The sequence below is a fragment of the Taudactylus pleione genome, unplaced genomic scaffold, assembly GCF_031769625.1.
Source record: "Taudactylus pleione unplaced genomic scaffold, aTauple2 ptg000885l, whole genome shotgun sequence".
NCBI lineage: Eukaryota > Metazoa > Chordata > Amphibia > Anura > Myobatrachidae > Taudactylus > Taudactylus pleione.
The window spans coordinates 1,383,085-1,395,592 of record NW_028285286.1 but is presented as its reverse complement, the minus strand read 5'-3'; the positions used below and the strand labels follow the sequence as shown (position 1 = coordinate 1,395,592).

The window sequence follows — 12,508 nt, the reverse complement described above, 5'->3', positions numbered from 1 at the left end:
CTGGGAGTGAGCAGAACCCCTGTCATGCAGGTCCTTGGTGTACTTACTGTGAGGCTTCATACAGTGGCAGAACCAACACTGGAGGAGCCCATGCAGTAATGGGACCGGGCAATGCTGGTCTGTCTGCTATGGATGACCTGGCTCATGCAGTGGCTCCCTGTTTGGGCTTTCATTTCCAGTCCCAGCATCTAAAGTCTAAACAGAGCTTCACAATGCATGCTAGGATAGGCTGGGCCTGGTCATGCTAGGGTAGGGCGGGTCTGGTCATGCTAGGGTAGGGCGGGTCTGGTCATGCTAGGGTAGGGAGGGTCTGGTCATGCTAGGGTAAGGTGGGTCTGGTCATGCTAGGTTAGGGCGGGTCTGGTCATGCTAGGGTAGGGCGGGTCTGGTCATGCTAGGGTAGGGTGGGTCTGGTCATGCTAGGGTAGGGTGGGTCTGGTCATGCTAGGGTAGGTGGGTTTGGTCATGCTAGGGTAGGGAGGGTCTGGTCATGCTAGGGTAGGGAGGGTCTGGTCATGCTAGGGTAGGGTGGGCCTAGTCATGCTAGGGTAGGGTGGGTCTGGTCATGCTAGGGTAGGGTGGGTCTGGTCATGCTAGGGTAGGGTGGGTCTGGTCATGCTAGGGTAGGGCGGGCCTGGTCATGCTAGGGTAGGGTGGGTCTGGTCATGCTAGGGCAGGGAGGACCTGGTCATGCTAGGAAAGGGGGAGGGGGTCGTGCTAGCGTAGGACAGTTCTGGTCATGCTAGGGTAGGGTGGGTCTGGTCATGCTAGGAAAGGGGGGACCTAGTCATGCTAGGGTAGAGTGGACCTGGTCATGCTAGGTTAGGGTGGGTATGGTCATGCTAGGGTGGGGTGGATCTGGTCATGCTAGGGTAGGGTGGTCCTGGTCATGCTAGGAAAGTGGGGGGCCTGGTCATGCTAGGGTAGGACAGTTCTAGTCATGATAGGGTAGGATGGGTCTGGTTATGCTAGGATAGGGCGGGCCTGGCCATGTCAGGGTAGGGTAGGCCTGGTCATGCTAATATAGGGCAGGCCTGGTCATGCTAGGATAGGGCAGGCCTGGTCATGCTAGGGTAGGGCGGGTCTGGTCATGCTAGGGTAGGTATATTTTTATTGGATCATTTATTTGACGTGTGGAGGGGTTTTCTTCAGTATCAATCTGGCAAGTAACTGAGTTGAATTAGACTAAGGGCCTGATGGTGGGCCAGTGTGCACATGCGTGGCTCCGTTGTGCGCATGCGCGAGACCAGGATAGCGACGGGCACTCCGTCGCTCCGGGTCTCGCAACAAAGGGGACGTGCTGTCGATGTTGAGTGACAGCACGCCCCCTTTGGTGGGCAGGCCGGGGGAGTGGCTGCCCAAACGGAGGCATTCCTATGGGAACGCCTCTGTTTGGGGGTGGTCCCATTGACATCACGAGTGATGTCAGTGGGAGAGATTTCGGCTCTGTTAGAGCCGAAATCTCTCTGGGGCTTGCGGCAACGAGACCCTATCACAAGGGTCTCGTTGCAAGCCCGATGGTCTTGACCATCGTGACCATCTTCCTGGCTGCTCGCTATAGCTGTAGGAGGACACCCACAGCAATGCAAGCGGCCAGGAGGCCATTCTAAAAAAAAAAATAGCCCGGCCCTGGTTCAGAGCGACCGGCTCTGAATCAGGCCCTAAGTTCAGTTTGAGATTTGGAGGCAGAGCATATAGCATTGGGTGGAATGGGTCATGTTGGAGGGGATGAAGACAATGAATGAGGGGGATGACTGTAAGACTATAAATTAGTATATCATGCAGCTGCCCATTAGATACTGGAGAAATTACACTGATAGAGGTGAAAGCAAGAATGTCATAGTGTCTGCTAGATGCCCTGACACCATAAAGTAACAACACTAATCTAGGGATAGAGGATTGTCATGTACTAGATTTCTAACACAGGTTTCTGTGATGGATATTAGAGGGGGCCCTTGGAGTACTGATTAGGCATATGGCAATATGGAGTTGTGGGCTATAAGAGCAGTGTCCCTTCCCTGTCTTCTTAAAAAATAAAAATGGTTGTTGGCGCAGGCTGGTAGTATGACAAGGGGGCACAGGTTGGTATCATGGCAGGGGCTCACAGGCTGGTATCACGGCAAGGGGGCATAGGCTGGTATGGCATAGGAAAACAGGCTGGTATCGTGGCAGAGGACACAGGCTGGTATCGTGGCAGAGGACACAGACTGGTATCATGGCAGAGGGCACAGGCTGGTAAAACATGTGATTGCATAAGTTAGTGTATTGTATAATGTGCCAGGGGCACAGGCTGGTACCTTGAGATGGGTAGAAGGTGTAACCAGAGCTTTCTTTGAACTGGGCATGCATTTTCAAGCTTTGCCTCCTTAGCCAGACCAATTTTATGTGAGGCCCCACAGTGTTGCATGTCCTCTGGTGATACTATGTGAGGCCGCACAGTGTTACATGTCCTCTGGTGATACTATGTGAGGCCGCACAGTGTTACATGTCCTCTGGTGATACTATGTGAGGCCGCGCAGTGTTACATGTCCTCTGGTGATACTATGTGAGGCCGCGCAGTGTTACATGTCCTCTGGTGATACTATGTGAGGCCGCACAGTGTTACATGTCCCCTGGTGATACTATGAGGCCGCACATTGTTGCATGTCCTCTGGTGATACTATGTTGCGTTGTGTCTGGGTGTAAGTGATCCAACTAGCAAACCTTTGTTTCCTTTATAGGGAAAGGTTGGTACCTCGTACACTTACAGATCACGGTCACGGATGTTAATGACGAGTCCCCAGAATGGACACTGCAGCAATCCCAGTTCCTGGCGGCTGTGTCACCTTTGGCCGCAGCTGGAACACACGTGTACAAGTTACACGCCGCGGATAAAGATGAAGGCGTGAACGGAGAAGTGGAGTATTTCCTATTGGAAGGTAATGTGATTTAATTTCTTTGCCAACCAAGTTATTTGAGCTGCTAAATCTAATGGGGGAGAGCGTTGGGGGGCATTAGAACGACAGTCTAAGGCAGGGATGGGGAACCTCCTACCTGGGGGCCGTATAAGGCCAGGGATACACCGTATAGATTATAATGCTGTACAGATGGCAGTTCCCTTAAGAATATTCCGATATGGAATCGCAGACTTGGGGGTCTATTTATCAAGGGAATATAACGTCTCTTTTCCATATTTTCTCTAGAAATAATGGCTTATTTTTGCTTCTCTAAATTTTTTATTAGGTGCCCCCACACTGGTTGCGATTACACAGAGAATAATGATAAAGCTAGCCCTATAACTGCCCCTGTCCCAGGAATACTGATACCCCTATGATTGGTACTATAGGGGATAATGATAGGTTGGTTCAGACCATAGGGGAAATGTATCGAGCAGTCGAAGAAGTGGGCAAGTGTTCAAGTTGCCCATAAAAAGCAACCAGTTAGCTTCTACCTATCATTTTATAAAATGTACTTGATAAATACTACCTCAAAGCTGATTGGCTGCCAAGGCCAACTTCTCCAACATTGCTTGATAAATCATCCCCATTCATAGGGGTCTATGTACTGAGCCTTGGGTGGAGATGAAGTGCCAACCAATCAGCTCCTAACTGTCACTTTACAGGCTGTGTTTGAAAAATTACATTTAGGAGCTGATCGGTTGGGACTTTATCTCCATCCAAGGCTTAGTACATAGACCCCATATTTCCTTATCCCGGATCCGCGTTACGTTTGTTGACATTAACACTGTTGATTTCAGGCGGAGGAGACAGATTCACAGTTGACAGAAGCACCGGTTGGGTAGAGACGACCGGGCAGAGCTTGGAGGAGGGGGCGGACTACCGTCTCACTGTGCAAGCGGCTGATAAACTCGGGCGGAAAAGTACCGCCATTATATTGTCAGTGATTGCTGGTGAAAGGCCACCACAGTTTAAAAACACTCTGTACACCGTGTCTGTTCCAGAGGACACCCCTGCAGGACAGACGTAAGTTATATAGGGAATGTGATTATGTTCAAAATACAACACAAATCTGGGGTTTTTTTTTAGTGGACTAAAGGTGCATGAGTCAGGCCAAAAGCAGCTTGCGCCCCCCATCCCACAAGCACACTCTGGACCTCATTCAGAGTCGGTCGTAAGCGGCAGCTCGGTCGTACGTATCCGATGTTTCCAAACCAGCATGAGTACGGTTAGTTGTGCGCATGTGCATACGAGGCTTTGCGATCCAAAATGCTGTCGATCGTCCGGCTTACAAGCAGGAACTGGCTTCCGAGAGTTGATTGACATGAAAGGCCGTTTGTGGGTGGTGACGGGGGTGGTGGTCTAAAAACGCAGGCGTTCCTCACCGTTTTAGGGGCGTACATAAATTACCTGCTACGACCGACATAGAAGGCCGGAAGTAGTAGAACGTCACTCTGCGAGCAGGTTCGAGGCCTGGCTGATCGTACAGCTTGAGGTTGGGTACGTGCTCTCTCAAACCCCAGAGTACAATCGATACTATCGAATGTTACTGATGTTAGGATTGATGTTTCTATTTTGTGCCACACAATGCAAGAAGCTAATAATCGATTATTGAAGCTAATAACACTGCTAATCGGCTTGTAATTGATTCAGCTGCATTTGCATTAGAGAATAATAAGAATAAATAAATGTCAGGGCGATGGCTTATTCTGTGCGTTTTTTTGTTATTTTTTGGTGTAATTTGCATTGACAATTAATTAATATGTCCCCTTTTGTATAATGAATAAATAATATTGGTCTCTTAATAAAGCTAAACAATAATGATGTTCCCTAATATATTAACAAAATAATATTACATCCATAACAGAATTTTGATGCTACTGTATCTGCCTCCGTATTGGATACATAATAATTGTCCTCATTGTAAATGTATTGTGATCCCTCACCTTCTGATTGACCCGGATGCATTCAACGGTTTTGTGGCATTTTTTCCTAGCAGTTTAGACCAAATTGACGGCGGTTTGACCATTTGTAAAGCGCTCAACATTGCCACTGGTATAAAAACGGCCGTCCAAACCACTGAATAATTGAACCAGTGTTTTGAAGGTAAAACCATGGTTTGAAGCTCCCCAGCATTTAGTAAAAGTTGCCCTATTGTCTGCTGATATAGAACAGCTCTAAAGTCAAAATCTTTGCATGAGCTTTGGATGCTACGACAGTACATACAGTAGTGCTGTTGTACAGGCTGGTCCAGGACAAGAGGATGGAAACTAACAGCTGGCGTAACATTTACAGCCTTCTAGCTGGGCCTGGGTGCCCTTTCCGCCATTGCTGGGAGTACATTAGCGCTCACTGTTGCAATGAGCATAACTGGGTCTATCCACTGATTCACAAGATCGTATTTTGATAATGACATTGCTTTGTTCTGTTACTTTTCAAACAATAAATGTTAAAGGTTGAAAAAAAAAAAAAGCACAGGACCAAGAGTAGAACCTACTGAAATGTATTCGTTGGGGTTCCAAAACTTCTGAACACGTTCTCCACGTTCTAGGTTACTGACAGTGTCAGCCATGTCGTATCAGAACCGATCCTTAAAGTACAGTTTGGTCACCAACCCGCACAACCTGTTCCGTGTCCACCACCTAAGTGGCGAGATGACATTGACCCAGCGTGTGGACTTTGAGACAGAACCTAACCGGTTTCTGCTGCTGGTGAGAGCCAGTGAAGACCTGCAGCCGCTAAACAGCACGGTGGAGGTAAATGGTCGTTCGTGTGTATAGAGGAAGTGTCAATGATCCCAGACATTCCGTGTGGAACGATAAGCTGACTCTATGTTGCAAAGAGTTGATTGTCCTATTCTCCAGCTTCCAAATGCGTCCATGAAAAATGTAATGCAAACCCCCAAACCCACCCAATATATCTGGTAACCGTCTCAGACTGGGGCATGAAGGGCAAACAGGGCACAGGCAGTTATAGAGGCCCCATACTTTCGGTGTTGATATATGTGCTAATTGCAGGCCGTCACTGGAGTTGGTGTCTCCCAGTACACCGCTGTGGACCCCTTGTGCTCCCCATCGGCGTGGACAGTCCCCAGCCTCTTCCGACTCCCCGCACAGTGCCCCCAGCTTCTCCCGGCACAGTGTCACCACTATTTTGGTGTCACCCCCCGCAAATGGTGTCACCAGGTGCTGTCCGCACCCCCCCTAGTGACGCCACTGGCTATTTGGCAATGGTATGCAGGGTTAATAGCAGCACTAGTGGAATTGCAGCCACAGCAAACAGTTCAGGTAATTAGCCAGGTGTCAAGTTTATTTGAAGTGTAGTAGTTACTGGTACAGCTGTACTCACTGTTATACACTGGTTTAGCTGAATGGAGCGGAGCATGTACATCACCTGCCGGTGATGTATGTAGCTAGCGGAACTTGTATAACGCAGGATGCGCTGTATAATATGTGGCAGTATGCAGGATATTCTGGCAGGGCCTCTGGAGCTAAGTGGAACATGTCTGTGTCCCCTCAAAAACAGAATACCAAATGGCGGCCATCTTGATATAGGAGAATGCTTTAGTTATAGAGCATTCACGGAGGCGGAGCAGTAGCACACTACAACATTAGGAGTCTGGCCAACCACCTCAGAGGCTCGGCCAACTGTCATAAAGGACATAGGGGCCTAGTTACTAAGCAGTGTTAGGAGACAGAGTGAAAAGTGATAAGGTGCCAGCCAATCAGCTCCCAACTGTCATTTTTCAAACACAGCCTGTGCGATGACAGCTGGGAGCTGATTGGCTGGCACCTTATCACTTTTCACTCTGTCTCCTAACACTGCTTAGTAAATAGACCCCACAGTCTGCAGACAACATGGATACTACAGCGCGATAGACATTAGAAGAGTAGGTGGGGCCCTCAAGCAGTGGGGCCCCCCGAGGATTTCCCCTGTACCCCTGTGCAGGAGTGCCGAGAGGAGGGGGGGAGAGGTTTTAGCTGCCCGGGCTTGCAGGAGGGGCCCGGTGCTGCGCCCCTCTCCCTCTTACATCACAGGAGCCCAGCACACGCTACTGTGTGCTGGGCTGCACTGGGAGACTGCTCGCAGCAGCTAAGCAGTAGCCGCAGCAGTCTCCTATGCTTGTCGAGGGAGTGATCACACTGATCGTGCCCCCCACTGGCTATGCGCCGGGCTGAGGGACTCACAGAGCACCCTTCCCCAGCGCCGCAAATTTTTCCCCCTATGGGGCGTGGCCATGCCTCCCGCGATTAGTTCACGCCCCCTGAGCCCGGCGCAGCTGTCAGAGCTCCTGCCCCTGTGTGCCATTCTGTCCCTGCCTGGGAATAACACTGGGGTGGTCGTAGGTGTTTCTGGAGATATATAATCCAGGCTTGTTATGGTTAAGGGAGAATAAGAGAGAAGTTCTGGCTGCAGGACGCAGCCGCTTCCTCCGGTAACACCCCGGCTTGGCATGTGCCGTACATGTATAAATATGACAAGTTTATGACCCAAGCATAATGCTGATGTGTGAAAGCAGATTTTATGTGCGCGCAAGAGGCCAGGTGCACACTGAATCATTTTTATATCAAGATATTAGTGTCCGTTTTATTACACTCTGCTGAAACTCTTCCGCGTTTAATGGAAATGTTTTGCAGGTTGTGGTGGTGATTACAGACATAAATGATTGCACCCCAGAATTTCAGCAGACAATCTACAGCCGTGACGGCGTCCCTGAGACCGTGGCGGTGGCAACCTCTCTCTTGCAAGGTTAGTATCCTCCGGTCATATCGCTGAAGCGCAGTAAATTTTCCCACTTATAAACCGCTCAGCAGCATTGCTGGGGAAGCATAACTACAGTTAGTTTATACAGTGGAGTCACTCCAGAGAAGTACTGCAAAAGTTTTTTGTTTCGGTGGAGAATTATACGTGTTATAAATACTTGCTTGCTGACAAGATCTTATTGGAGATATCATGCAGTACTTTATGGCAATTTCACTGAAGTTGGGCAGCTGCCGAAGGCTGTTTTCACCAGGGACGTGCAGTCAGGATAGGCAGAGCCCCCACTGTCATACTACTGAGATTTGAAAAAGCTTTAAAAATGATTAGAATAATAAAAAGAAGATATTTATAACTTATAAACATCTTCTTTGTTTATTGTAATAATTTTTTATGATTTACACTCTCTCTAGCTTTGTGGAGCTCCCTGGGACTGCAGGGAGACAAGGGATGAGGCAGCAACAGCTCAGCCTCGCTTCTTTATAGTCAGACACTGCTTGCAGAGCTGAGGGCGGAGCCACACCACTGTCAGTAAGCTGCACAGAAAGAGAGCTAATAGAGGCATGCCTCTGAGTATGGGGGCGTGCCTTGAGCACTGATGGACACCTTGGATGTGTCATGTGACCAGGAAGTGCACTGCAGTGTTTAGAGATCGGAGCTCAGTGGCAAGAGAAGATGCCACTGCAGGTAGGAGAGTGTCATGTGACCAGGAAGTGCACTGCAGTGTTTAGAGATCGGAGCTCAGCAGCAAGAGAAGACACAGTGATGCAGGTAGGAGAGTGTCATGTGACCAGGAAGTGCACTGCAGTGTTTAGAGATCGGAGCTCAGCAGCAAGAGAAGACACAGTGATGCAGGTAGGAGAGTGTCATGTGACCAGGAAGTGCACTGCAGTGTTTAGAGATCGGAGCTCAGCAGCAAGATAAGGCACAGTGATGCAGGTGGGAGAATCAATGGACACTGAAGCTTAGTGTAGTGAGGGGAGAGTTACAGTGAGGAGGGGATGAGATACGTTCCCAGCACTCCGTCCAATCTCCATGTGTGCCTATCCAGCCATTGACCTCACCGCACGTCACTGGTTTTTACCACCTTCTGCTAATCCAGATTCCGTAGGGCTATACACGGGGGTCTGTGCGTCTGCAAGCGCAAAGCCGCTTGCAGACGCACAGAATACAAGATAAAAATAGGGCTAGATAAGGATGCCAACACATGTTACACATAAAATGGCCCTAAGCCCTTTCTCAGGACATTTTTTAAGCTAGTAATCAAAAACACTGAATGTTAAGCTGGGCATCCACTATACAATTATCTGTCAGATATCTGTCCAATCTGGCTGGTTGGAATGAAAACCTGGTAATGTATGGGAGCAAACGACAGTCGATCATATTGTTTTAAACACTGAAAAAAAAAAGACAAAGAAAATTGTTCAAATTGGTTACATTTATGCGTTTTAACCAATTTGTCTGAACAACCATTTTTGGCTATTTCCAGTGTTTGTGAGCAAATGGACGACTGTCGTTTGCTCCCATACACTACCAGATTTTCATTCCAACCAGCCAGATTGGACGGATATCTGACAGATAATTGTATAGTGAATGCCCAGCTTAACTTTCATATATTGCAATACTTGTTGAAATGGACAACTTGTGCCCAAATCTCCCCCTCCGGGCAGCCTTGCGCCTCACTGCGAGCATAAATCCAGACGGTCGCATATTTGTCAATGCGCTTTTTATGAATTCTTTCCCGTGCTCTCCTTTCCAATGCACAATAAGGGTTTAGGAGATTTATGTTGGAAATTGAACAATTTGCCTGAATTCCACCCCGCCATTGTTAGATTTATCCATTTTTTTTAATTTTTTTTTTGATGTGACAAATATTAAATACCGTGTTTCTTTGAAGTCCTAGAATGGTTTCTAACGATAACCTAGAACAGGACTGACGTGCTGTAGCTACAAGCAGCATGTATGAGACAAATAACAATGGTATAATTATCTTGGCTTTAAACTACCAGTCATTTTCCCCTTTAATAACATGGTGCATCGATGCATCACGTCCGCTAATTGTCCTTCTGCTTCAGCAATTATTTCTTCTTTCTTACCAGTGACAGCCGCTGACTGTGACTCCGGAGTGAACGGGGAGTTTTCATACTTCACTCTCAGCCCTGATTTCAGCATCTCCAGTCAGGGCACCATTAGCCCAGCGAGCAGCTTGGATTATGAGAGGCCAAACCATCTGTACGAGTTTGTCATCCTTGCAATCGACCACGGAGAACCATCAAACACAGGGACGGCCACAGTCAGGATTCGGGTCTCCAATGTGAACGATGAGGCCCCCGAATTTTCTCAAACAATGTCAGTCATGTCTTTTGTCATTGTCACATTCACACATAAAGGGAGAGGAGTTATAACCGTCTGGGCCGATCATATGCATTATACTTGTAACGTTTTGCCAGTTCCATTACACAGATCATTAATTCAGATGTCTCTTTGCCATTTTAAATCTTTGTTTGAGAAATTTAAGTACTCCACTTTTTTTTTGCTAAATATACAGTAATAACTTGCCCCCAAATTAAAAAATATTATATGTTCAGCTGTTTTATGGGTGGAAAACAAATTAAATTTAAGATCAAATGCGGTGTCAGATGTGAGTCTTGGACTAAGGTGTAAGGGCTGTAACCTGGTAAAGTTTGAAAAGTCCATTCTTCTCTTTGAGAGCACCATACTGTACATTAAAGAGCTGTATATATTTCTCTTATTCATGACAATGGCCTATTCATTCCAATGGGTCATGCATTATAAACAGACCATTGGAAAGGATTGGCCATTGAGATGAATGGAGCCTCGTTAATCCCACCCCATGCTCTTCATACCATCCACTCTTATTGTGGCTGGCTAAATCTTATTTTCCAAAGGTGTTGGAAGGCATTGGCGTAACGAGCAGGGATTTTAAGGGACCCCTAACCAATATAAATGGATAGCTTTCGTGGAAAAGTGTCGTATCTAGTGTCTAAGCCCTCAAACCACAGGGTGACTGGGAACCAATGTAGTGTCTGCTGCTTTGTTTTCCAAAACTGCTTATTACTGGAGCTTTCCCATTTATTTTATTTCAATACGATTCTCTACAAGTATTGCACGCTCTGGAAATCCCATTGAAATGAATGGGCTTTTGAAATAAATGGGAAACTCCGGTACTGCATGCATTTGCATGTCCCGTGCAGCCGCCTGTGTAAATCTATCATAATGCTTATTGGATGCACAAGTTTATATGCGGTTTGCAGTGCACGCAACGCCAGTGTGCAAGCACTCTAATGCTGGCCATACACTAGCACGATTTCGGGCCGATTACACGATTTTAGACGCGTCATATGATGCATTGTGTGGAAATCGTGTAGTATTTAGGTAGGAATACGATCCGATGCACGCTTCCGCCGCTGTGCTATCGTATCTTATGTTCAGACGTGCAGCCCATATTAGTCGTGATCGTATGCAGATCGTGCCGTGTTTTTGTGCATGCGATGCATCGTGCGTCCGACCGTATGAGCGGCATCATTGAAATCTATTATGATCGCTTGTTTTTGGTGAGGCCCATGATCGATCGCATCACGGCCCGTCGTATAGGGAGGAGCGATTGTACGTCAGATCGTATGTACTATGTTCGTGTGTGAAAAAAGCACCAAATTGTGAGGCCGGGATTGCCAAGGAGTTCAAGGTAAAACGTATGATGAATTGCATCTTATGCTGGTCATACTATAGTGTATAGCCAGCATAAGTTTAATATATCCCCCTTTTTAATTTTTTTTTATTTTATTTTTTACATCAGTAAATTGTACAACATTTTTATTGCAATAAGTTGAGTAACGAGAGCTTGCAAATTCTTGCAAAAAAAAAATAAAACAAATGTGTTTTTCTTTTCGATGCTGAAGCGGAAAGTAAATTACAGTTGTGTGGCGTAAATCCGGAACCAGCTGATTGAGGTCCTTTCCTTCACAACACATACTGCAAAATGTTGATTAAAATCAATTTCTATGGTACTATTTTGCAGCTGAAATTTCTTCCCTCCCCCCCCCACTCCCCACGCTCTCTCCCTGAAACTATCTTAATTATTTACATAAATCAAATATAGAAGTTTAAAATTTTAAATTGAAATTGAAACATGCATTTTGTATTTATTTAAATTTTGTCTGAAATTCCCCCTATAATAGCGTTATATATATTCTCGTTATATCTACTGCAGCGTTCTCCCTGGTTTTGCCTAGATTAAGAACTTCTATTTTTGCATTGTGCCTTTAAGTTACAATTTTATATTATCCCCCTGATTAGTGCAGAGCTCTGTGTGTATCTTGCTGCAAAGTGCCTGAATCCCCACTCCCCTCCCGCAGATCTCTGTCAGCCCAACATTCACTGTTTGCTATAGATACCACGGTGGCCTATTTTCCCTTTAAACCTCTCTCCGTCTTCAGAGACCTTTCCATGTAATGTTCAAAACTCTTGTCTCTCTGTTCCCCCTCGTTTTATGCCTTTAAAACAGTCAGAACCGGAATCGATTCGCTCGTTAGACTCTAGGCTAAGGCAGTGGCCTCGGGGCTGTAATTTGTTGTTGAGTGGCTGAACAAAATCACTGTTCCCATCCCCTAATCTAGAGCATTAAAGGAAACTCTCACAAATAAATATATGTCTCCCAGTCGCTTTCGATTTGCAGTGGCGCGGTGCCGACGGAGCCCACGTCTACTTACCATGACCGCTGGTAACATTCTCTTCATTCCTATTTCCTGCAGGCTTTCTTGTCATTTGCAGTTTAATTTGTCGGTACTATTATG

General features: G+C 46.7%; 1 protein-coding gene across 2 annotated transcripts in view; it reads left to right on the top strand.

Moving 5' to 3' along the window:
• LOC148474183 (neural-cadherin-like) overlaps positions 1 to 12,508 on the top strand; it is a 143,588-nt gene that overhangs the window by 40,434 nt on the left and 90,646 nt on the right. For both annotated transcript variants that reach the window (XM_088458988.1, XM_088458989.1), the window contains exons 2-6: positions 2,721 to 2,918; positions 3,737 to 3,962; positions 5,488 to 5,692; positions 7,574 to 7,685; positions 9,794 to 10,043. In XM_088458988.1, the coding sequence (XP_088315114.1) occupies positions 2,721 to 2,918; positions 3,737 to 3,962; positions 5,488 to 5,692; positions 7,574 to 7,685; positions 9,794 to 10,043 (991 nt within the window). The remainder of the gene's footprint in view (positions 1 to 2,720; positions 2,919 to 3,736; positions 3,963 to 5,487; positions 5,693 to 7,573; positions 7,686 to 9,793; positions 10,044 to 12,508) is intronic.